General features: G+C 57.3%; 3 protein-coding genes across 9 annotated transcripts; 2 read left to right on the top strand and 1 right to left on the bottom strand.

Annotated features, from left to right (window-relative positions):
- Positions 1 to 151: 151 nt before the first annotated feature.
- Positions 152 to 10789, bottom strand: TBC1D17 (TBC1 domain family member 17). The gene is made up of 17 exons (XM_081119318.1): positions 10397 to 10789; positions 9830 to 9928; positions 9535 to 9606; positions 7375 to 7498; positions 6446 to 6653; positions 5834 to 5945; positions 5513 to 5671; positions 5033 to 5161; positions 4840 to 4943; positions 4221 to 4315; positions 3706 to 3822; positions 3535 to 3635; positions 3349 to 3448; positions 1821 to 1918; positions 1591 to 1707; positions 996 to 1082; positions 152 to 915 (listed from the first exon to the last, which is right to left on the bottom strand). Exons 1-17 carry the CDS (start codon positions 10415 to 10417, stop codon positions 712 to 714), a joined length of 1947 nt encoding a protein of 648 aa, XP_080975444.1. The 5' UTR covers positions 10418 to 10789; the 3' UTR covers positions 152 to 711.
- On the top strand, positions 10779 to 18455 carry AKT1S1 (AKT1 substrate 1). 6 transcript variants are annotated; one of them, XM_081119324.1, is made up of 6 exons: positions 11866 to 12009; positions 12693 to 12778; positions 14174 to 14559; positions 15614 to 15691; positions 15785 to 15954; positions 17343 to 18455. In XM_081119324.1, the coding sequence occupies exons 3-6, from the start codon at positions 14181 to 14183 to the stop codon at positions 17484 to 17486; spliced, it is 771 nt and encodes a 256-aa protein (XP_080975450.1). In that variant the 5' UTR covers positions 11866 to 12009; positions 12693 to 12778; positions 14174 to 14180; the 3' UTR covers positions 17487 to 18455. The 6 variants fall into 6 exon arrangements, with proteins under 6 accessions (XP_080975445.1, XP_080975446.1, XP_080975448.1 ...); XM_081119319.1 differs by lacking the exons at positions 11866 to 12009; positions 12693 to 12778 and adding an exon at positions 10779 to 11524; XM_081119320.1 differs by lacking the exons at positions 11866 to 12009; positions 12693 to 12778 and adding an exon at positions 10801 to 10918.
- A 598-nt stretch (positions 18456 to 19053) lies between these two features.
- Positions 19054 to 24765, top strand: PNKP (polynucleotide kinase 3'-phosphatase). 2 transcript variants are annotated; one of them, XM_081119435.1, is made up of 17 exons: positions 19054 to 19226; positions 19530 to 19693; positions 20314 to 20360; positions 20689 to 21018; positions 21727 to 21806; positions 21887 to 21944; positions 22034 to 22141; positions 22445 to 22516; positions 23230 to 23278; positions 23380 to 23450; positions 23525 to 23617; positions 23705 to 23801; positions 23879 to 23940; positions 24108 to 24217; positions 24296 to 24383; positions 24456 to 24517; positions 24603 to 24765. In XM_081119435.1, exons 1-17 carry the CDS (start codon positions 19072 to 19074, stop codon positions 24718 to 24720), a joined length of 1764 nt encoding a protein of 587 aa, XP_080975561.1. In that variant the 5' UTR covers positions 19054 to 19071; the 3' UTR covers positions 24721 to 24765. The 2 variants fall into 2 exon arrangements, with proteins under 2 accessions (XP_080975561.1, XP_080975562.1); XM_081119436.1 differs by having other exon boundaries at positions 19177 to 19254.
- The last annotated feature ends 1 nt before the right edge of the window (position 24766 follows it).

Here is a 24766-nt window from a genome sequence, read left to right on the forward strand (position 1 = left end):
CCCAGAAGCTGTCCTACTTCTGCCCGGGCGGTGGCACTTCATTGAGTGACGGACTTGGCTCTGCACCATTGGTTAATGGTAACCACAGTGCCCGCCGCCTCTGTCACAGCAAGATGGGGCCTGATGCAAACAACAGAAAGCCAGACCAACAGTGGTTTGAACACAAGTTTACTTTTCTCAAGTAACACAAAGCTGGTAGGCAGGGTCCTCAGAGTGTTTGAGCAGCTCTGTAGGCCCTTCCATCTTGGTTATGTCCAGGATGTGTCCCCGCACAACTATTAGGTGGCAGCCGCACCCCAGCACGCCACCTCCTCCAAAAGTCCCAAACTCAGGCAGGCGAGACCTGCCTCCACAATCCCCCCCACCTTATCCCCAAGGGACCTCCTCTTACGTCTCATTGGCCAGGTTAGGGGGTCCGTGGTCAGACACCTGCTTTGCAGTGGTCAGAGGGGACCATGTACCACCCTTCCCCATTCAGGTTCAAGGCAGCATGGCAGCCTCCTTCCTACACCTACAGGAGGCCAACTGGACACCAGAAATGTCAGTTAATGAAACCAGCTAATCAGGAAGGCGTGGGAGGAAAGGCGGGAACCCCACCCCTTTGCTTGCTCCATCCCCAGCCTCCAGGGTATGGTCACCCGGTGGGAGCTGGATAAAGTGCTGGGGGTGCGGAGCGGTGGGCGGTAGGGGGGCTGCCGCCAGCCCAGCAACTTAGGAGCCGCGGCCTTCCTCCTCTTCCTCCTCAGGCAGGATCTCCAGGCTGCTGTCCGGCTGTGGGGCTGTGTCCGCGGGGAGCGGCGGGGCTGGTGGGACCCGGGTGGGTGACAGCGGCAGTGGGGAGGCAGGAGGCGAAGGGCTGTGGGGCTCTGCGGGCGGGGCCAGACCCAGGACCTCCTGCACGTTGTGGGGCAGCTCCTGGAGAGTTGGGGAGTGGGAAGCCAAGTCAGAAGTTTGAGGGCCAGGGAGTGGGGCTGTTGGGAAGGTGGGGGACTCACCGCGCAGGCGGTCAGCTGCCGGTACAGGGCCTCGGCCCTCGTCAGCACGTCCTCCACGCTCAGCTTCATGGTCAGCTCGTTGATGTGCTGCGGGAGGGGGCGAGTCAGGCCTGCCTGAGGCACTCCACCGCCACTGCCAGAGCCCTATTCTGTGCCACACAGTGGAGGAGACAGACAGGGCGGGCCCTCTTGGGGCTTATAGTGGAGCTGGGGGTCAGGGGAGCTCTCCTTGGCTTCTTGCCAGATGCAGGGTAACAGGAAGGGAAAGAGCACCGAGCTCCACCCCAGTGGCCCGCCCAGCCCCCATTCAGTACTGGGGGAGCCCCCTCACACACAGACCAGGTGCTCTCTGAGGACAGCACTGGGAGCCAGGGATAGGATGGGGTAGGAGGAAAATAGAACTGGTCTCAGGGCTGTGTGCTCAGAGCTAACCATACTTTCAACAATCCTATTTTGAGTACCGACTACTGAAAAGTACAGTGGCCACAGGCACAGTGCCAGCCTCCACGAAGTTCACTTCCAGCTGCTGTGTCCCATCAGCACAGGTCAGGATGGGCAGGGGAAAGGTGATGACTAGAAGGGATCTGGGCCTCACCTTAAGGATCTCATTGGAGCCGAAGCCCGAAAGCATGAGGGTGTCCCGCTCCATGTCCAGGATGGCGCAGGCCACCAGCAGGTGCAGATTGGGCCCGGGAAGCCCTGTCCACAGTACCTAGGAGTGCCAGAGGGAGGGGTCACAGCCCAGCCTCTGCCTGAGGTTTCACCCAGGTCTGCCCCTGCCTCAGCCCCCCTCCCACAGGTCTCCACCCAAGCTGGCTGGCCCACCTCCCACAGCCGAAGAACATCTGGGAAGGGGAATTCCCTCTTGAACCAGATGAGCAGCCACCGGAAGCAGAAGCAGAGAGAGCCAGAGTCCTGGGAGTCTAGAGGAGGACAACGGTGAGAGGGGTGGTGCTAAGCAAAGAGCAAACTCAAATCAATGGCCACCCCATTCTAATTCACAGTGTGCCCAGTGGTGGGACTGAGACTAAGTGACCCTGACTGGGAGACCCTCCATCACTCAAGCCCAGCGTGGCAAAGCCTCTGAGCTGAGACAGGAGTCCTCTGTGTTATAGGAACCTTTCCCATCCACCTTGCAAACCCCAGCCAAGGTAAGCTGCACCATGTTTTCCACTCTCACATGGAGGGATGCAGTGAAACCCACTGCTGGTGGAGGTGTGAGGAAACTGCGAGCAAAAACGAGGTTGGTATAACTTTCCAGGAAAGCAGTGATGGGCACACACATTTCAAAAGCTAAAATATATGTACTGCCCTAGATACAATTTCACTTCCTAGAATTTTACCTAAATTATCTAGACTGTATTCGTCACGATGAAAAACTGAAAAAACCTAAATGTCCAGGTGGTCAGGTGAAATCTGTTCTTGTACATTGCTAAGATGGACAGAACACTGTGCAGTCAGTAGCAGTGATGGTTTGAAAAATGTTTAATGGCCATGGCCAGTGTGGCTCAGTTGGCTGAGCATCTTCCTGTGCACCAAAAGGCTGCAGGTTCGATTCCCAGAGGTAGGGGCACATGACCGGGTTGCAGGCTTGATCCCTGGTAGGGGGTGTGCAGGAGGCAGCCGATGGATGTTTCGCTCTCACACAGATGTTTCTCCCTCTCCCTTCCTCTCTCTCTAAAAAACAGGAATAAAAAAAGCTTAAAAAAAGGAACTTTTAATGACACAGGCAGCTGTGTCCAACTGCTCTGGGAACTGGTACCCGCCTTCTGGGCCTCAGTGTCCTCTCCAGTGTACCAGTGTCCTCACACAGGTGAAACCAGTGTATCTCCCTCCCCTGGGGTGAGGCTACATTTCAGGGAAGAAATACCCATAAGTAAGTTAACTTAAAATCTGCACTCAATATCAACAGGAGCTTCTAACTTTCTTCCCTGTATCGGAATTTCTTGCATTTTTTACACTGAACAAGTAATGAAGAGATATTTTAAGGCCAGAATGCAGCAGTCCCAGCACCAGGAGTCCAGAGAACCAGTTTCCAACTCCTGGCTCAAGGTGAGTGGAGAGGAGATGTGCTCGGAGTTCATCTGAGGGGTGCGGACTGATGGTGGCGTTCAGCAGCAGCTCGCGGCAGGCGGGTGCACAGCAGCGCACATTCCGGCGCTTGCTGAGGTTTTGCTCCCAGCTGCAACCCTGCTCTTACAGGTAAGTTTCGGGTTCTGGGTTATGCCAGGTGCTTTTCTTGCTTGGATGAGGACCAAATGTCCTAGACACCGTCTGTGGCCGCTCATTCCCAGAGACTCTTTGGTAATATCTGTGGCCCTGCCACCCCTGGCCCACCCACCAAGACACATACCCAGGAAGTCACAGAGCTGTGGGTCCAGCACCCGGAGGAGCAGCAGGAGCTGCCCGAGTTGCCGCTTCATGGTCTCCTGACTCTCCTCAAAGTTCCCGTGCTGCGGGGGTGGGGGTGGGAAGCATGTGAGGGGCTGCACCCGATCCTTTGAAGGGGACCTGTCTCCCACCCTGCTCTGAGCCTCACCACAAGCTCCATGAAGCCACAGAAACACCAGAAGGCATCCACCTCATTCTGAACGACGTAGAGGATTGGAGAGAGGAGGTCACTCATGCCCTGGACGTAGCCTGTGGGGATGCGAGGTCAGTGCCTGGCCCAGGCCCTCAGCTCCCCCCCTGCTCTCCCTCCGGTGCGCACCAAGGTCAAAGTGGTACATGCAGTAGGTGAGGAGGATGTCATTTAGCAGGCCCAGCCCTGGGTTCTCGGGGCCTTCATAGAACTTGTTGGTCCTGTCTGTGCGGCTCACATCTCTCTCTGTGGGGACAGGGTGCAGGGAGCAAAGGTGAGAAAGGTGTGGAAAGGCCTCAGCCCTGCTGGCCACTGGCAACTGCCCCCTCTCTCCTCACTGGCTGGTCCCCAAACCAACTGAACGCTATGGAGTGAGGCACTCTGCTTCCTGCTCACCACACCCTCCTAGCAATGGTTACTAATCATCGCAAACGGGGAAACTGAGGCCCAGGGGTAAAATCACTTGCCAGGATCTCACAGTGAGTAGATGGCAGAGTTGGAATTTAAACTCAAGGAACCTGGCTCTCCTCCCTCTCCCCCACTACCCTGTCCTTGGCCCCTCCCACCCCTGCTCACTCCCATCTCCCCCAGATGCCCTCATCCCTGCTTGTAGGGAGGCAGGGGGTCCCTCCAGCCCGACCCACCGATGAGACTGCGGTATCCGTGCAGTAGCGAGTTCCTCCGCTCCTGCTCGGGGCTCACCGATTTCCACTGCAGCTTCATTCTGAAATATTCGTCCCTGTGGGGCGGGAGAGGCTGGTGTGAGGTACTCTGCCAGCTCCGCAGTCTTCTGAGCTCAGCCCAGGTCACTGCCTTTGAGCCCCTCCCTGGCCACACAGACCCAAGAGGTCCCCCATGCTTCCCCATCCTGACATCTCCCGACACAGAACACCCTGTGGGCTTTTGTTGAAAGTCTGTCACCACCACCAGGTGTAGTGACCAGGACATACAGCAGGGGCACTGTGTATATGAGGAATGAGGAGAGGTGGGCCCCATGGATAAACAGCAAAGTAGTGACCACTGAGACAGTGTGGTGCCAGGATGAAACAGCCATGGAGACAGGGACAGGCCCAGCCCATCTGCCTCTGTCTTCCCCGTGCACGGGTGGTGCCCAGCACAGGACAGGCTCCCAACCGATGTGCCGATGTGCCGCATGTCCTGCTGGCCACTGGGACATATAGATCAAAAACCTCCAATCCATGATGGAGGCTGGGAGGTCAGAGGCTGGAGGTGGCCGGGGTGGGGCTGCAGCTTCTCACTCACGTTTTCTTGCGCACATGTGCCTTGTGCTCCTCAGCTGAGCCCTCCCAGCTGAGGTACCCCAGGAGGAACTTCCAGGCCTCTCGTCGCAGGCTGGGGCTCAGCCCCTGGGGGTGGAGCAGGCAGGCAGCTCAGAAGGGGCCCCCCAGGATGCCTGCCGGCCCAGCCCAGCCCCCCCACAAACCCAGTGCCTCACTCCTGAGAAGATCCGGGCTCTCAGCTCAGGGACCTGCTGCAGGCGGCCCTCGGGGCCCACATGGCGGGCCCACTCCTCCTCTGTTACTGGAGGCGTCCGCTCCACGGCAGGCCGAGGACCCAGCTCCACCTGTGGGACACAAGACAAGTGAGCCCTGCCTGTGGGGGACCCCACATCCCTCCCCAAACCCATCTCGGGCTACCTTAAAGTCACCTCAGCCCTTAGCTCGACAGTTGACATTCAGGGTGGGAAGCAACTCCTTACCTGGGTTAGTGCCAAAGCCCCCCCTAGTCTGGAGGACCCCCCCAGTAACAACAAGCACCAGGAGCAGAGGCTGTAAGCACTTTCACAGTCATTCATGCCACTGATGAGGGTGGTGCTCTTATCCCCGCTTTTCTGGGGAGGAACTTGAGGCACTGGGAAATGCAGCCACATGCCCAAGGTGACAACCAAAAGTAAGGGGTCCACCCGGATACTCACACAGGAAATGACCTCGAACCCAGGCTCGGGCTCATCATCGGGGGCCGGATGAAGGTCGGGGGAGGCCCCCTCTGGGTGTGGCTGCAGGGCTCCCCGGAAGAAGTTGGTCACTCGGGAGAAGCTGCTGAAGGTGGTGGAGTACGGGTCCTGGAGAAAGCGCTGGGGACAGGGCCAGGGCTGGTCACAGCTCTTCCCCGCCTTTCCCCCCTCACCACTACAGTACCCCTTAGCCGCCCCCTTCATGCCTCGCCCACTACAGTCCCGTGCCCCCCGCCCCCCAGTTCCTGCCCACGGCTGCGGGGCCTGGTGCTGGGGACTCACAGACACCACATTGGAGCTGTCCTGGTCAAAGAGCTGGAGGTGGTGGAAGGAGTTGGAGAGGGCGGAGGAGTCATGGGGGAAGACAAGATAGAGGCGGGAGTCCTGCGGGGAGCTGCAGGGAGATGGTTTGATGACACACAGGTAGAGGGCCCCACATTTGCTCCCTCCTTCTTCCAGGCGCAGGGTCAGGACTGCTACTGGGGAATCCCTCGTCTCAGGCCTGAGACCACAGCTGGACCCCAGAGGTGGGCACACAACCTGGGGCTGGCCGATGAGGGCCTTCCACCTCCCTGGCCGGGGATGGGAGGCAGCAGCCGGGTATGCTGTTGGGACGTGAGTGAGGAAAGAGGTGTGTTCCGTCCATGGGCGCTGCTAAGCCAGGGCTGCTGGGGCGCCGAGAACGACAGAAACTCAGAGGGGAGCAGGTGGACTCCTTCCAACACCCTGGGACCCAGGGCCTGCCTGAAATCAAACTACCCTTTGACTCTGCAGTTACTCGTGCCCTTTTCCAGCCTTTAGATCAGTCTGAGTTTCTCTCACAGCTGAGGGGCCAGCTGCAGCTGTGGGGGGACAGGGCCTGGCACGAAGGCCTGGTGCTAGGGGAATGCTCACCTGGCCAACAGCAGGTAGCGGCTGAGAACACGGAGCAGGGCACGGGTGCCCCCCCGGTGGAAGTGCAAGGCAGGCAGGGAGCCTCCAGCCTGGGTCACCAGGACAAGGTAGGCCCAACTGAGGCCCGGCTTGGACCGGCGGATGGACTTGAGCTCTCCCAGGCTGACGGAGAAGGCCCAGGAGTCCTGGGGGGAGCTGGGCTCTGCACCTAGGGAATGGCACCATGTCGGGAGAGGTGTGGGAAGCCAGAGGGGCACGGCCATGTCCTAAGAGCACACAAGGAGCCAGTCCCAGGCCCCGCCGTCTGGGAGCTCTGGGTTACCTCACATTTCCATGGAAACAAATATGAACAAAATGTGAATGGAGCCCAGCCTGGTGGATATGTGCCTGCTCCAGAACTGGCTCCCTGTGGCCCTCAGGATGAAGACCAGATTCCTCGGGTCTGCCCCCACCCATGTCACCTCCAACCCTGTCTTTACTCCCGACCCCACAGTGGAGCCACATTGACAGGCCAGTGTCCCACACCCAGTGTCCTTCAGAGCCAAGCTCTGCATTGCCTCTTCCCGGAAGGCTTCTCCACCCCTAGAGAGGTCAGATATCTCCCCTGGTGCCCCCAACACCCTATGACACTCCAAGATGGCCTGAACCAACCTGTCACCCTGCAACTGTCACTCCCATGGCCTGGACTCACGCAGAGGGGCCCACAGCCAATCAGGAAGCCAGGCAGAATGAGCAAGGCTGCAAGCTCTGGAAACTCTGGTCATGCTGGACCTGGGCTTGCAGCAGTCTGCACCCCCATCCACTCTCCTGGGACTGGAAGGCCAGTGCTGGGCGGCTATTTTAACTGTGGGCAGTGAAGCCCGTGGAGCCATGACCACTGAGGGTAAGATGTCACCACCTGCCCCCCAGGGGGCGCCAGCTCAGCCTACCTCTTGTGGGTTCTGAGTGGCGGGGCCGTGGCCGCACTGTGCTGATTACAGCCCAGTCGGGTTCATAGCCGGGGTCAAAGGTTGGTTCGTCCTCAGAGGTGCAGGAGTCACCCCCACTGGCATCCTTGGGGAAAGAAAGGAACAGAGGGGCTGCAGATTCAGAGTTTCTGGATTGAAGCCACAAGGCTATCCTGGAAGGTAGCCCCACTGAACAAAGGGAAACTGAGGCACAATGAGGGCACAGCACTTGCTTATGGTCACCCAGAACAGCTACGGACTGGGACTGGGCCAGGACTCAAAGCCAAGTCTCCTGGTGGTGCTCACCAAAGCACCAGCGCCTGGTGAGCAGGCAGTTAAGCAGGGGCAGGCTGTGCTGTCAGACTGCCTGAGGTCTCAGTGCTTCAAGTATGTAGCACTAGGGCAACTCAAAACCACCATTAGCTATTCCTGCGTGCCCACTAGGATGGCTAGAATAACAAAAAAATTTTAAAACAGGTAATAACGTGTTGTGAATGACGTAGAGAAACTAGAAGCCTCACACTGCAGGTGGGAATATAAAATGGTGAACCCGCTGTGGAAAAGTCTGGCAGTTCCTCCAAAGGTGAAACATGGAATTACCACGTGACCCAGCAATTCCACTCCTAGGTATAAACTCCAGAGAAATGAATATAAATGTCCATACAAGAACTCATACATTATTCCTGACAGCCAAGAAGTGGAAACAACCCAGCGTCCACCAAACTGACGAATAAAGTCTCAGAGCCATACAACAGAACATTGTTCAGCAATAAAAAGGAATGAAGTTCTGATCCACGTTACAACATGGATGAACCCGGAAAGCATCCCAAGTAAAGAAGCCAGACACAAAGGACCAAAACAGTAAGATTCCACCTATATGAAATGTTTGGAATAGGCAAATCTGTAGAAACATAAAGAAGACTAGTGGTTGCCAAGAGCTGGGAGAGGGGAGAATGGAGAGCGAATGCTGACAGCCACAGGGTTTCTTTTGGGCATGACAAACATTCTGGGGTTGGGTACTGACGATGGTTGCAAAACCTTGTGAATACTGAAAACCACTGAATTATGCACTTTGAAACCTTAAATTTTACCATAAAATTGAGCTTTATGGTAGATAAATTCTATTTCAATAAAAGTAGCCGGCCTACTGGTTATGAAAATAATGTGAGGAGTGATGTCAGAAGAATGGCAGCATGAAAGGTTCCCCTGGCCCCAGCTGAAGCTTTCTCCTCTCTCCCTGGCCCATCACATTGGCCCCCTCCCTGACCTTCTAGCTTTCAATCTCCCTCCATTTGGTCCTTTGGTCCAGCTCCCACATGCCCCCACCAGGGGGCTTTCTACACTCACATCCTTCTCCCATGATTGTCCCCAGAGTCCCCAGGACAGGATCCAAGCTTCTGAGCCTGGCACTTCAGGCCAAACCACCTTCCCAGCAAATCCCTCCACAGAGACATCCCACTCCCCCCTGTGCCCTGAAACACACTTTCTCTTGCCCCCTCCTCATCTTTAGAATCCCAGCTCAAATGTCTGCTCCCCCAGGAAGAGGAAGGGCTCTAGATTCAGTGTGCTTGGGTTCAAACCCAAGTTCTAACACCTCCTAGTTTTTTTTTATCTCGGAAAAGAAGCTTCCCCTCATTGTGCCTCAATTTCTCAAAAATAGAATGGGGGTGAGGGCTTAGGCAGGGCCTAGGCTGTACTCATCTCTGGGTGCGAGCACCATCCAGCACAGGGCCTAACGAGAAGGTCAAGGTCCTGTACTGCAGGAGGAAGGAGTGTTGTCAAAGTGGGCATGGACACGATGGCAGGACTTCCCCAGAGGAAACCCTATCCTTCTTCAAGTTCTTATGGACTAACAGCCCCTGGAACCCAAATCCACAGGCTGAATTGTCCTCTTGTGTCCTGGCAGGGCTCTCCCAAGGAGCAAAGGGGGTGAGGGGCAGCGGTCGCCATAGTCACGAACCTCACAGTACCTGCTTTCTTTCCATGAATAGGTATCTTCAGCCCCATTTCACAGAGACAACCAAACTGGGTCACATCTGCCCCAAGGGTAGGTCTGGGGTTGTACCCAGGTCTTTCAAATGCCTTCCACCACCTGGGCCCAGAAAAAAGCAAGTGTGGAAGGGGGAAGCACAGGAAGCCTACCTTCTTGAAGAGGATTTGGGTGGCATCTCCAGCCTCCTCTAGGGGAGCCCAGTGCAGGAGGACGTCATTGTCCTGAGGGAAGGAGGGAGGGGTTAGGGGGCTCCCCTCCTAACTCCCCAAACCACATTGCCAAACTTCTTCCCTGTTTCGGGCTTTCAGCTTGACAAAGCCTTGCCTCTCTCCCCAGTCCCCAGCCTGTCTTCCTAAGGTCCCCTGGCTGACTAGACCGTACTCCTACACACGCTGCCTCCACCCTGCCCTGGGCCTGCTCGAGCCCTGCTCCGTCCTGGCCCACCTTCTCCACCACGCGGATGACGCCAGCGATGAGGGAGTCCGGGTCTTGGTGCTTCTTGGCGCTGGTGTGCAGGTACACGCCTCCCTTCTCAAACACCACCTGCGGATGGCAACCAGTGAGGGGCGGGGCCCGAGGGCAGGAAGAGCCGAGGGGCGGGCCCCAGGAGGGAGCCAATGGGAACGGGCCTGGGGAGGCGCCATTCTCCAATGGGCGGGGCCCGGGAGTGGGGAACCCGAATACCAACAAACCAGCGAGGCGTCCGCGCCCTGGAGGGTGGGAGGAGGGGGGACAGGAGGAAAGCGGGGGGTGGGGGGTGGGGGGTGTCTGTATTCCAAAAGGGGAGGGGCACAGGAGAGGATCGCAGCAGCCCCGGCGGCTGGGCCAAAAGATGTGGGTCATCCCTGGGGCAGAGGAGGGCAGGGTGACAGCACGTTTACCGGGGAATGGTGTATTCGCTGAGGAACGGCCGGGCTCCCAGAGCCCCGGCAAGGCCTGAGGGAAAAGCCGACCAGCGGAGGGGGGCGTTTCATACAGATGGAAGCGAAAGAATGCCTCCTCGTTGCTTACCCTGTAACCGGCTCCCTCCATAGCCGCGACCGAGGACCCGCTGACCCGGTTCCCTCCTTTTCCGGGTCAACGTGCTGTCACATCCGGATAGGAGACTCCCCTCAAGCGTGGACAGTGGTGGCGCCCTTGCGGCTTCTAGAAGAGGAGTGGGTTTAGCTATCTTTCAAAATGGGGTGGTTGCACTTGAACCACGAGGGTTTAAGTCACGAGGATTTAAGTCACACGGCGCAGACTGTAAAGATGGAAAGGGCCAGCAGGGTGCGCAGGCGCAGTGCTAAGGTCCTTTCAAAGAAGTAAACAAGAGGGAGGGTCCAATAGCTCCACCCCCTCGCTCAACCGCTCCGGAACGCCCACTACTTTCTCCATATTGTATACTGGCATTGAAGCCAAAGAGGTGCCATTTTGCTTGAGGGCACGGATAAGGACTGTCAGCTGAGGCCATGTTAATGCGGGGCAGCCCCATCCCTCTGCGGGTCGCGAAAGCGAGATCCTGGGAAAGAGAAACCGAGAAAGGAAAAGAAGGTGAGAGAAGCTGAGCATCACAACAGGCGCTGAGAGACTCGGGTTTACGGAACGAAGCGGTCCCAGGCAAATCCACGGGTCACCGTCGAGAGAAAGCTGTCTGAGCCGCCATGTTGAAGTTGGGCAAACAGAAGCAAGAAAGGCTGGCTTGTTGGCTCTTTGCCAGTCTTGATGCTGAAGGGGATAGGCTGGAGGCAGAGCCCATATATATTATGGGCGAGTGATGCTAGGCTGGTTGCAAGGTCATTATCGAGTACTGTTTTCTTCCACTTCTGTGGAAGAGACTGATTTATAAGTGAGGGACTGTGGTCCTGAGTATGTATGTGCAGGTCGCCATGTTTCTTGGGGTGAAATCGAATTGGTCAAGGCTTGTTCCCGAACAAGCTGAAGCCTTTTCTCATCTTGCTTATGCGCATCCTGCTTCCGCCATTGCCTCTGAGATCCAATGAAGCCCCTGCGACCGCCATCTTTATCTCGGGCGGCCTCCATTAGGGAGGCGGAGTGTGCAGCGAGGAGGTGGGCCAACTATGCGGAAGTGACGCAGGGCGCCGCCATATCTTTTGAGGGCGGCGACGGCGCCAGGCCGGCCATGCTGGCTACGGGCACGTGAGTGGAGGCGGCGTTGTGAACCGCGGTGTGGGGAGGATTTGGCGGTCCGGAGGAGAGGGGCGCCGGGAGGGCGAGCCGCTTTCGGAAGGGATATAGCCTGCGTAGATCAAGGGGCAGAGATCGTCCAGCGACCCCACGCCGAGCGCTGGAAAAGGGTCGCTGGCGTGAACCGTCGTGTCTGAGCTGAGGCAAAGCCTAGATAGCCTCATCTTCCGACCTTCAGACCTATTAGGAGTCTGACTGTGGACCGGGTCCCTGGGGTTTGGGGGTGCTGGGGGTGTCTCGGGACGCCCCTCACCCGTCTAAAGGCGGGACTTCCGGCCTCCCCCCACCTGGGCGGGATTTCCTGTTTTCTCTCTGGAGAAGTGGGTCTTCGCTGCCCCTGGGCAAGCTGGGGATGTCTCTCAGCGTTGGAGAAAGACCCCAGACGTTCGCCCCGCCGCGGACCACGGGGTGCATCCGCGAGTTCCTCCGGTCTTCTAGTGAGGGTTGCGGGGGCACTTCCAGTCTGACAGGTGGTTGGAGGGGGGCCTTCAGTAGTATCTCATGCCTTGGGCTACTTTTGCTCTTTATCACCTCTTCCTGGAGTCGGTTTCTTCACTTCACCTCCTGACCTCCTAAGAGGCCAGTCACCTTACCTCTCCCTCCCCTTCCTGTGGGGGACAGGTCTTACTTCCTTTTCCCTTCTTCCTAATCTTAAACTGCTCTGTTTGAGGGGTGGTGGTGTCCTCCGTCTCTCAGCTCTTGGAAGGATGCAGGACTTACTCCGGAAACTGTAGGGGCTGGAGACTCCCCAAGACTTGGTTTCTTTCCTCTTGGGTAACTGACTCCAGAGAACCCCCAGAGAGGTCTGCATTATACTCCTCCTTTTTGTGCATGCTCTCTGAGGTGGGGAAGACCCTCACCCCCATTACTCTCTTTGCTGCCTGGTGGTTATGCTAAGATCTAGGACAGAGAGGAATTTAATCGTGGTGTCCCAAAGAAGTGAGCCCCTGGCCTAGCACTGTTAGGCTGTCACCTTGGATCAGTAACATTTCCTTGTCCTAGCCTCAGCTTCCTCCTTCAGATGGGGTTGAGTGGCTGTGAGACCCTGTGCACCTCCCACTACTGTGAGATTTTGGAGTTGGACGGACAGCAGTGTCAGCCCTATTTCTGCTCTGTCTAGCTGTGTGCCTTTAGGCCAGGGCCGTAAGCTCTCTGAGCCTCACTTTCCTCATCTGGACTAGGAGATCACAAACCTTTCCTTACAAGGTAGGCAGGATGGCATCCCAGTATTCAGAACAGGCTCTGGCTTTAGACTGCCAAATTCAGGGCCCAGCGCTCCTCTCCTGCTGTCTGGCCCTGGTCTCGGTTGCAAGTGTAAAGTGGGGTGATAACAGCTGCTCCCTCATAGGGCTGGTGAGAGGGTGGGATGAGAATGTTGAGGGCACACTCCGGTTCCTGCCTGGCACGTGACAAGTGCAAGATGAACTTGCTCTGGGGTCTGTCAGGAAAGGTGCTGGTTGTGCTGTAACTGTTTGTACAGTGACAAGGGCTGGGCTTTGTACTCCGTGAGCTCTAGGTGCCTCATTTTTGAGGAACAGTGTTGTAGGAAAGGCAAGCTTTGTGGGCCGATTCCAGGTGCAGGCTGAAGCTCACACACCATTTTCTGATCGGCCCCTCCCTCAGGCCTACCATGTGCTGGGCAAGGCTGTTTGTGGCTCAAGAGTTGAACCAGCAGGGCCGCCCTGCCCTCAGGGGCTCCCACACTAACCCGGGAGATGGATGTGAATCCAGATAGTACTCCCCAGAGAGATGTGTTCTAGAGTGGGGGTCGCTTAGATGTTGGGGGAGCCCACGGGGCAAGGTGGGGGCTGACCTGATCTAGAGGTGAGGGAAAGAATGACAAGTAAATGGAGAACCAGGGGTCTAAGTGTGTGTTGGGGAGCACCTTGACCGAGGCCTCAGGCCTAGAAGTCTGGAAGGGGCTGTGACCTTGTCCTGGGGATGCTGGGAAGGGGCAAGGGTAGCTCCAGGCATGAAAGGACCCCTGCAGGGCCATATGCTGGCCGGACTGGAGGCCGAAAGGCACTGGAAGAGGCTAGGATGGTGGTCAGGGCAGCGCTGTCCAGTAGAGAGATAATACAAATCATGCATCTAATTTCAAATTTTCCATAAGCCACATTTAAAAAGTAAAAAGAAAACAGATGTTCATTTTCACTATATATTTTATTTGGCCAGTATATCTAAAATGTCATCATTTCAGCATGTAATCACTCTCCGATTGTGGGATATTTTACATCCTACCTTTTTGTACTGAGTCTTCAGAACCCCATGTGGCTTTCATGCACAGCACCTCTCACCTTGGACCCACCACATGTCAGGTGTTCCTTACGCACCTGTGGCTGGTGGCTCCCAAGGGCAGATCCAAGAGGAAAGACGGCCTGTGGGGACAGGCAGGGCAGGAGGGATGGGGCTGGGAAGTTGAGGCCTGGATGGAGGGGCGTCCTGGGAAATGGCAGGTTTAGGAGAAGGTGCTGAGCTCAGCTGGGACAGGTGGATGGCAGGGGTGGGAGTGATGTCCAGGGACAGGTGGACACATGGGGCTGAGTGGGGACAGCGCAGTCAGCCCAGCCTTAGCCCCCTATGTCCTGCTCTGCCCTGCAGGGCGCGGATGGCGTCGGGGCGCCCTGAGGAGCTGTGGGAGGCCGTGGTGGGAGCTGCCGAGCGCTTCCGGGCACAGACAGGCATGGAGCTGGTGCTGCTGACTGCCGCGCCGCCCCCGCCACCCCTCCCTGGCCCCTGCGCCTATGCAGCCCATGGCCGGGGGGCTCTGGCCGAGGCTGCCCGCCACTGCCTGCAGGACATCGCCCTGGCCCACAGGGCTGCTGCTGCTGCCCGACCTCCCATGCCCCCACCAGCACCACAGCCACCCAGCCCTACAGGGAGCCCACCGCAGCCTGCCCTGCCCAGGGAGGAAGACAAGGAGGAGGAGGATGAGCCAACAGAGACAGAGACCTCCGGGGAGCGGCTGGGCATCAGTGATAATGGAGGTGAGAGGGGCAGGGGCTGGGGCAGCTCTCTGCTTGGCACGTTGCTTCCACACTAGATTTTCCTGGAGGGGTGGGACTTGCTGGACTCCGAGCCCTGACGTTCTGTGGAAGCTGGAGTCTCATAGAACCTGCGTGCCAGGCTGACTTGCTGCCTGTGAGTCACTGTGTGACCGTGAGCAAGTCATTTCCCTCTCTGCGCTACACTGTGCTGGGTCCAGCTCTGTGCTGGATATAGACACAAAGCCAACTCATGGGACTTCTGGTCTGGCCAAAGAACTAGAGTCCTGACATGAGGCCATGCCCTGTGGGGGCTGTGGGATTGGGAGGGGGTGCCTCCTCAGCCAGAATCATGAGCAGAACATGATTTATTTCCAAATCTGGATGCCTTATGCCTATGAGAAGAAAGATAGGAGTTAAAAGGGAGTCAGGGATGCAAGCAACAGCTGAGGAAGCCAGGGGAGGGAACAACTTGCAGTTTTGGGGAGAATCTGGAGGTTGGATGCTTCCCAGAGGCTGGACTGTAACATTAGGGCTTTGAAGAGTGAATAGGAATTTGCAGGGGGCTTAATAAATAGGAGTTACTTACTACTACCAATAGCTGGCTTCCTCACTGTTGCTGGAGAAATCTTGCGTAGGGTTAAGGGCACAGACTCTGGAGCCACATGGCCTGAGTTCAAATCCCCATGACACCATTTATTAACTGTGAGACTTCAGGCAAGTGGCTTAATCTCTCTGTGCCTTCAGGTTCCCATTATGTGAAACAGGGATCGTAATAATCTCATATTTCTCTCAAGCTGTATTCTGAATCTGTTCATTCCAAACAGACCTTACAGACTTCCTGTTCATCCAGTTGTTTTCACCTGGGAGCATAACATATAGAAACTAGATTTCTTTCTGCTGATGACCAGGCAGATAACCAGGGAAAGGGTGTTGGAGGCAGAGGGAGTAATGGTTCCAGAAACCTTGAAGTTTGCAAGGGCCTGGCCAGTGCAGGGAGCAGGAGGCGGTAGCTGGAGGTGACCTGACTGGCCTGGGCCTCTAACACCAATCGCAGGGCTCTTTGTGATGGACGAGGATGCCACCCTCCAGGACCTGCCCCCCTTCTGCGAGTCTGACCCTGAGAGCACAGACGGTGAGTGTCCTAGGCTGTCCCCATGCCCTGGGTGGGGGGGGTTGTCTGGGATTGAGGCAGGGACCAGAGGCTAAAGCATGCCCTCTTTCCCAGACGGCAGCCTGAGTGAAGAGACCCCCACTGGCCCCTCAGCCTACTCAGTGCCCCCGGCCTCAGCCCTGCCCACACAGCAGTACGCCAAGTCCCTGCCTGTGTCTGTGCCCATCTGGACCTTCAAAGAAAAGAGGACAGAAGCACGGTCATCGGATGAGGAGAATGGACAGGTGAGGGGCAAATGGCAGGGAAGGTGGGTGGGAAGGGCCAGAGCCACTTCCTCCAGGGAGCCCTCAGGCATGGATGGATGCCACATTTCATAGGATTACTCGTACCTCCCACCTCACCAGGCAGGATCTTGGGCCGGAGCCAGGCAGTGTTAACTATTACAGCCTTACAGAGTGTCCCAGTGTCTTGTAGAAAAAGCCCGCTCTTGTTTCCAGGAACAGCTCCATTTATTGAATAAATGCTGCAGGCAAGGCACAAGGACTTTGGTATCCCCTTCAGATGGGGAAACTGAGGCTCAGAGGAGTCCAATCACTTTCCATACATCCCCCCACCTCACACCCCCTGCCTTGGCCTTGTTCTCTGTTTCTCCCATATGATCTTACTTGTACAGTTCCTGGGCTGGCCAGGGTGGGTCCTCATCTCCCATCACTGAAGCTCCCTGAAGCAGAGGGGAAACTGAGTCACTGAGAGTACATGTGACTTTCCCAGGACCTCAGCCTGTAAGGGGCAGAGCTGGGATTGGCACCCAGCTTCCTTTTGGAAAGGAGCTGTGGGCTTCACAGGAGGAGGCCTTGGGTCCCATGTTCACCCTCCCTGTGACTCCTCAGTGTCCTCATTTACACACTGGCAGTGTCCGTCAGCTACTGTTGTCCCTGTTACTGGTGGAAACAGTTAATGAACAATGTTCAAGACCTAAGCACTGGGCCTTGGGCTGGTCTCTGAACAGGTTCAGGTTCAAGTCCAGCTCTTGTTGGTGGCCTCTCTCATTTTGTTGAGGGCCAGGCCCACCCAGCTCAGAGTGACAGGGACTGTAAGAGACTTAGCTCTAGTTGCGGGGGCTGCAGGCAGAAAGACTGCCCCTCCCAGGTGGAGGCTGCCAGAGAGGGATCCTTTCTATACAGGCTGGCCACATGATAGTTCCTTTCCTGAGCAGTGACTGTGTTGATTTTCTCAGACCCTATTATTGTGATGATCGTCAGAGGAGGAGACTGAAGCCTTCAATGGGGTGAAATCCCTGTGGATAGCTAGTGGGTGGCAGAGGCCTGATTGGCACATGACTGGATCCCAAACCCAAATCCTTAGACAGGAGACCCTCTGGATGTACACAGCCTGATGGTCAGCAGACAAGCAGTACTTCCACTGTGTGAAGAAGGAACTAGAGCACAATGGTGCAGGCCAAAAAGGGGAGAAGGGCAGGAAGGCTTCTTGGAGGAGGTGGTGGTTGAGCAGGGTAGGAAGATCCTACATCCAGCAAGACAGGGTGAAGGGCCTTCTGGCCATGGGCATCACAGGGAGGAGGCCTGGAAACCAGGGTGCAGGTGCACCGTGAGGCGGGTTATGTGGGCATCTTTGCGGGTGCTGACCCGGTCCATGTTGCTTGTATCCGCAGCCCTCGTCGCCAGACCTGGACCGCATCGCAGCGAGCATGCGCGCGCTGGTGCTGCGGGAGACCGAGGACACCCAGGTGTTCGGGGACCTGCCACGACCACGACTCAACACTAGCGACTTCCAGAAGCTGAAAAGGAAATACTGAGGCGCAGTGTCCGCCCAGTCCTACACTACACCCCCGCCCCGCCCCCAGGGCCCTCAATCGGAGTCAGATTCGGACTGGCTTCCTCTGTCCCTCCAGCCCCAGCCAATCCCCTCTGCCCTTTCAGCCTACCGCCCCCTTCTGCGCCGAGGAGCGGGACCTATCCAATTGCCTGACAGGGTCTGTCGCCTCTTTTTTGCCCAGCGACAGATTGTTTCTATTAAGTGACTGGCTTGCTCTCCAACGGGCGTGGCTAGTTCTAAACCCTAAATGGGTGGATTCGCATCATTTTCTGCCTAGCGACAAGAGCTTTGCTCGCACGGCATTGGCTCTATCCCTGGAAGAGCATAGCCAAGTCCCAGGATTGGGTGGTGGTGCTCCACTTCTGACTGGTGAATGGGTAGCTTCATTTGATTGGCTGGAACGCTATAAAGGTCTTGACCAATCTCCCAAGAGTCACCAGCCGCCCTTCCTGAATCCTCATACCTGATTGGGTCCAGCCTCCTGGGGGTGTGGCCAAGCCCGCCAGTGCCCAGGATTGGCCTGTGGCCTTAAATGGACGTTCTTTACACTACTGGGACAGGTCGTTTTTTATTAAGTCCTGACAATTGGTCTCTGGTCCCCTCAGGGTTGGCCCGATCCTGCCCCTACGTCTGACACACACTGGTTCCATCCCGTAACAGCCTGCCAATTGAAGCCGGTCCTTGTGTGCTGGACGCTACCAGCTCCCGCCCCTCTCCCCTTCCCCCACAGGTGCCTTAAAGGGCCCTCGTCCACCCAAGGTGGGGGGCAGGGGTCCTCACTCTCCGGCCCTGGAGTGGGGGAGAGTGGGGGGTGGGGATCGCGAGTTGGGAGGGGCGCTCTGAGATTAAAGAGTTTTACCTCGGTTAAATGTTTTTGGGGGGTGTTGTGGATGTTCAACTTTTTCCAAAGTCGAATGAGCAGCATCTCATTATACACTGTAAAGCTGGGAGTGGGAATTATTGTCCTCATTTTACAAAGAAAATGGACATTAGTGCGGTGGGAGCCCTGTTGACCACGGAGCCCCAGTCTTGCAGGCAGGGAAGGGAGCGGGGAGTGTCGGAATCGGAATTGGTCTCTGGAGCCTACATTGTCCCCAGCAAAGTCTGGATACCTCCAGCTGAGGCCAGTTTTCTGCTATAAGACAGCGGGAGGTGAAAGAATAAGCGGCACCTGGTCCGAAGTTAGGCCTGGACCAAGTAAACAGGAACTCTGGTCTCATCATAACCACCGGAGGAGTGTTAACAATAGGCAAGACTTAAACGGCAAACTACCACCCAAACACTTATAAATTATTTGTGTGTATTAACTCCTTTAATCTTCCTAGTAACTCCACGAAGTGGAAACGATTAGGCCCACTTTATAGATAAGAAAACTGCAACATCGAAAGTAGGAGTACTGTTCGAGGGTGGGGGTTTGACTGCCAGTGATCATTAAATGGGAAAGAGAACTCACTGTAACTATCTCCAGCAAAGGGAAGGAAAATTAGAGTTCTTAGTGTAAACAGAATCTACAACAAAGGGTCCCCGCCCCCTACTGGCCTGAGCCTCACACTGCAGCAAGAGAGATGAAGGTCAGAGCTGCGGAGGGACCACGGGCCGGAGGTCTGGTAAGGGGCCGGCCTCCGTCGTGGGAGGAACTCTCAAGGCCCCGCCTCCTCCAGGACGAGTCATTTCCGTCCGCGGAAAACCAGAAAGCCGCCGGCGGAGCAGCGGGCCTCAGGTAGGGCCTCCTCGGTGGGAAGTGCAGGGTGAGCCAGAGCGCCGGTGAGCGTCGGGCCGAGGGGGTAGCGCGCGAGGTCCTAGCCCTTTGCCCTGGGTGGGACTTAAGGGTCCCAGCTCCCCGAGGACCGACCCGGGCGTCGTCACCTCGGAAACGGTGCGAGCCCTAGGCAGGCGAGTGGGTGGGACTTCCCGAGCCTTCAGCGGTTGGAAGGAATTCCTGGTGGAGGGACAAGAGGAGGCGGGACTTCCTGTAGCAGCTGAAGGCGACCTGCCATCCAAACATTTACCTACTTTCCCTCAGGCTGCTGCCCAGGAGAGCCGAGATGGAATCCAGGGGCCGCCTGTGGCTGGAGAGCCCCCCGGGGGGTGCACCCCCCATCTTCCTGCCCACGGACGGGAAAGCCCTGGTTTTGGGCCGGGGGCCCCTGACCCAGGTTACCGACCGGAAGTGCTCCAGACACCAAGGTGGGCAGGGGCGGGGCCTGAGCTGGAGAGGGTGTGGCCTGCTTCCGGAGCGGAACCGTCGTTGGGAAAGATGGACAGTCAATTCAGTAAAGCACATGCTTAGCCACCAGGCGAAATTGTGTGGTGCAGCCAGTCCCGAAGTTGGCAGGTGAAGTTGGCAGGAAGATAAAGGCTGTGTCTGACCTGGAACTAGCAGACTCCTGGGGGGGGGGGGGACGGAGCCTATCCCGAGATAGTTGTCACTGAGCAAAGAAGGATGCCCACAGAGCACGGTGAAGAGTTGAGTCAGGCTACGACCCTTGTCACGAAGAGCCGACCCTATGGAGGAAAGTACATGTTGCTAAGCAGGGATGAGTGGTAACGGGCCAAGCCCCGACCGGGACCGAGCCACACCTCGGCAAAGAGAAGCCAGTTCTATACAGAAATATGCCCGCCCTGTCCCTAGGCGAAGACCAGCGTCACAGGCAATTCTACCAATCCCCTTTAGAAATGAACTGCCTCCTCCTCCTGAATGGGTGCTGTAGCGCCACCCTGCGGCCTGAAGCTGGCCGTGCTCCCCGGTAGTGAGGGAAGTAATCCCACTGGGATGCGTATCCTCACTCCACCCTCTCAACCCTCAGTGGAGCTGGTCGCGGACCCTGAGACCCGGACCGTGGCTGTGAAACAGGTACCGGTTCCTCAGCGAGGCCTGGAGGTGGGGTCGGGGAGGAGTCGCAGCCCCGCGGGGAACAGGCCCACTGGGAACATCTGGCTGGAGGGGAAGCGGGTGTGCCGAGCAGGCAGCCCCCGGCGTTGCCCGCCTCCGGGCCGTACCCTTCCACCGTTAATTGGAAAAGACCGCCTGTAACTTCCAACGCCCTGATTGGTGGTACACAGCGAAGAGGCAGGGCTTAGGGGTCTGATTGGCAGGTAGAGAAAAACTAGCCCTATCCTGAATTGCTTGGAGGTTGCCGCGGGGGTGGGGCCGGTCCCAGCTGTTCCCTGTTCCTGTGCAGCGGGGAGTTAACCCTTCAACTGCCGGGACCCAGGAGCTGAAGCCGGAGTCAGAGGGCTCTCTGGCGGTGGGGGACACGCTGTATTTGGTCAATGGCCTCTACCCGCTGACCCTGCGCTGGGAGGAGTCCCGCATGCCAGAATCCCAGCCAGACACTCCGCCCGGCACCCCTCCCGCGGCCCCAACCGAGGAGGAGCAGCAGGAGCAGGAGCAGGAGGAAGAGGAGGATGTTGAACGGCCGAAAAAGCGGATGCGGAAGTCGTCCCCTGGCTGGGAGAGCTTGGAGAAGCTGCTGGTGTTCACCGCACCTGGGGTGAAGCCCCGGGGTAAGGTGAGGGCCAAGCTGGGGCCTGAGAGCGCCGCCGCAGTATGGGGATGCAACCCCAGGTTTGCTGTGTGCCCCTGGGCATGTCACTCAACCTCTCTTAGCCTCCATTTTTCTGGGAAATGGGCCTGATGATAAATTCAGGGCTTGTAAGCATTGGGGGAATCAGTGTTTGACCTCTCCTGCCTGGTCCGCGGCAACCACCCTGCAACCATAGTAATGATCTGGATTGTTTTAGCAGGAGCTATCATAGTGCGGATTTCTTAGGTCAAGAGAGATTCGAGTTCAAATGCTGTTACACCATGTTCTCTGAGCCCCTTTTTTCTCACCAGCAAAATGGGGAATCTATGAAAACCACGTGGCACAGCCTGATGTGCAGTTAGCATCCAAACAAAACTTAGCTCCTGTCTTACTTGCATGGTTATTAGCCCCTTGGGGTGAAGGCCAGGGTGGATAGGGTATGAACCCCATTGTACAGCTTGGAATACTGAGGGGTGTGGGAAGAATAGGAGACAGTAAAGGGAAGATTTCAGGCACTGCACTCAGGCATCAGGGATGCTTCCTCACTGTGCCTGTCTTTACATAAGATGTAGAAGTTTCCTGATCAGTTTCTCCATCTGTCAGGGAACCGTCATAGTCTCTCCCTCACAAGGTTGATGAGTACCAGCCTGTGAGAGGATCAGAGGTGTCACTGTTTGTTTTTTGTGACACCAGGTGGCCGGCTTTGATCTGGATGGGACCCTCATCACCACACGCTCTGGGAAGGTCTTCCCCACCAGCACCAGTGACTGGAGGTGATAAGAGGCAGAAGGGGGTGGTGAGTGAGGCTCCCTCTGGGCCCTAGGTCACCTTGCCACTTTCCTGCCCACTCTAGGATCTTGTACCTAGAGATTCCACAGAAGCTCCGGGAGCTGGACGCCGAGGGCTACAAGGTGTGTGTGCGCGGGTGTGAGGGTCCAGGCTGTAGGGTAGGCTGGGGCATGGTTAGGAAGGCACTGGGTGACACCCATCTGCTCCCCAGCTGGTCATCTTCACCAACCAGATGGGCATTGGGCGTGGGAAGCTGTCAGCAGAGGAGTTCAAGGCCAAGGTGGAGGCTGTGGTGGAAAAGCTGGGAGTCCCCTTTCAGGTACAGATGCAAGGGAGGCTGAAGGAGGGCCTGGGAGGACAGAGACCCAGACGGAGGTGGGATGGGGACTTGGGGAGAGGGAGGACCTAGAGGAAATAGGATAAAGGGGAACAGAGACCCCGAGAGGGGGAGCAGGTCCTGGGTGTGGCTATGTGGACAGAAATCCATCGTAAGTGGCAAGTTTGGCACTGGGAGTTCTCCTTTGATTGGTGAGGGATGGTGTAGCATCCCCAGGTCCTGCATATCCGTGAAAGGCTTTGGGTGCTCAAGGAGGAATGGTATCTGACCCCACCTGGTCCACAGGTGCTGGTGGCCACACATGCTGGCTTATACCGGAAGCCGATGATTGGCATGTGGGACCATCTGCGGGAGCAGGTGAGCCACAGCCTCGGGTCACTCTCCTTTTCCCTCTTGCAGCCCCCCCTTCCAGCCTCCACGCTGAGTAAGTCCCTGGCATCCCTCTCCTCTCATCTCCTCCCTTTGGCCTCACCTTCTCTGTTTTAGCTCTGTGGCCCCATGTTGGTGCGAGGCCAGTGATCTTTAACTGAAAACCAGGGTGGTAGAGATCAGTCACTGGCTCATTCATCTGAAGTGTCACAGCTTGGCCCATGTGCCTGGGAGGGTGCAGGCTGTAAATACAGACTGATTTGTAAAACAGCGGGAGTCAGTGAGGCCAGATGAGCCAGGGCAGTCTGTCTGTCTGAGGTGCCACTGGAATCGAGCTAATGGTGGCAAGGGAGGGAAGCTTCCAGACTGGAGTCACAGCAAGTGCAAAATACTGAGCAGGTAGGTGTGTTTAGGGACAGTGAGTGAGGTGGCCTTTATGGGTGAGGGAGGGCGACTTCAGAGCCAGCAGGGGTCAGAGTGTGTGAGACCACCTGGGCCAGACTCCACTTTTACCTTGGGCGAGGATTGTCCACAGAAGGGGGGACTGGCACCCTCTGGTGGCTGTGAGAGGAACAGGTGGTGACTGAGACCTGCAAGGACTGACAGTCCAGGGGAGACACTGATCAGGCCCATTACTGCTCTAGGGGAACAGATGTGGGAGCGGGTTCCCTAAGGCTTGTTTGTCCCCTTTCCCTCCCCAGGCCAATGAAGGTGTGCCCATCTCCATTGGGGACAGCATCTTCGTGGGAGGTAAGGGCCTGGGGGTGAGGGGAGTGTGGCTTCTTAGGGCTGATGGTTGGGCCGGGGACTGAGGTCCCTGAGGTTGCTGATGTGTCCTGTGTGTGTTCTAGACGCAGCTGGACGCCCAGCCAACTGGGCCCCAGGGCGAAAAAAGAAAGACTTCTCCTGCGCAGACCGCCTGGTGAGCCGCTGCCCCCCCCCCCGCCCCTCTGGAGCCCAGCCCCCACCCCACCTGACCCCCACCTTCATCCCCAGTTTGCCATCAACCTGGGCCTGCCCTTTGCCACACCAGAGGAGTTCTTCCTGAAGTGGCCGGTGGCCAGCTTCGAGCTCCCAACCTTTGACCCGGTGAGGCTCTGCGGCGTGAGTGGGGACGGGTGGGCGGTGTAGTGTGCGCGCGGGTAGGGTTCTCACTCTTCCTGTCCGCCCTCCCAGAGGACAGTCCCCCCTGCAGGGCCACTCTGTCTGCCTGAGTCCAGTTCCCTCTTGAGCTCCGACCCTGAGGTAGTCGTCGCCGTGGGATTTCCTGGGGGTGAGACACCGACCCCTGACCCCTAGGAGCTCTGTCAGCCCTGTGGCTCTTACTGACACTGCATCTCCACCCCGCAGCCGGGAAGTCCACCTTCCTCCAGGAGCATCTCGTGTCCGCAGGATATGTCCACGTGAATAGGGTAGGATTCTGGCCGCATCCGTGTCCGTCTGCAGTCAGTCCCCTCCCGTCACTGCTCAGTTCCCTGTGAGATCTGTTCCCCTTGCATCTCTCTGCTCTCCTTCAGGGTGTCTCCCCCCCCCCCCCCAGCACACCTGTTGACCCCTGTGACCTGTTCCTGTGCTCCAGGACACTCTGGGGTCATGGCAGCGCTGTGTGACCACATGTGAGGCAGCTCTCAAGCAAAGGAAACGGGTCGTGATTGACAACACAAACCCGGACCCCCCGAGCAGGGCCAGGTACCGGGGTCCCATGGGAGGCCTCTGTAGGGTGGGCCCAGGGCCCCTTACCAGCCTGGCCCTTCCCAACCCCCACAGGTACATCAAGTGTGCCCAAGATGCAGGTGTCCCCTGCCGCTGCTTCCTCTTCAGCGCCACCCTGGAGCAGGCGCGCCACAACAACCGGGTGAGCGCCTGTGCCCCGCCCCCTCTGCCCCCTGCCCCCCCCAGCCTAACCAGCCTGACCTCTGCCCCACAGTTCCGGGAGATGACCGACTCCTCTCATGCCCCTGTGTCGGACGTGGTCATGTTTGGCTACAGGTAGGCGCTGCCACAGGTAGGCTTGGCCAGGGTGGGCACGGGACTCAGCTGGCCCTCCCCTTCCCTCACCATCCTCTGCCACCAGGAAGCAGTTCAAGGCGCCGACGCTGGCCGAAGGCTTCTCTGAGATCCTGGAGATCCCCTTCCAGCTGCACCTGGCGCCGCAGCTGGAGCGCCTGTACCGCCAGTTCTCCGAGGGCTGAGCCACTGCCTCCTGCCCCCCCCCAATAAATGCTGTTTTTCTTTAAG

The sequence above is a fragment of the Miniopterus schreibersii genome, assembly GCF_964146895.1.
Source record: "Miniopterus schreibersii genome assembly, chromosome: 18".
NCBI classification, from domain to species: Eukaryota; Metazoa; Chordata; class Mammalia; order Chiroptera; family Miniopteridae; genus Miniopterus; species Miniopterus schreibersii.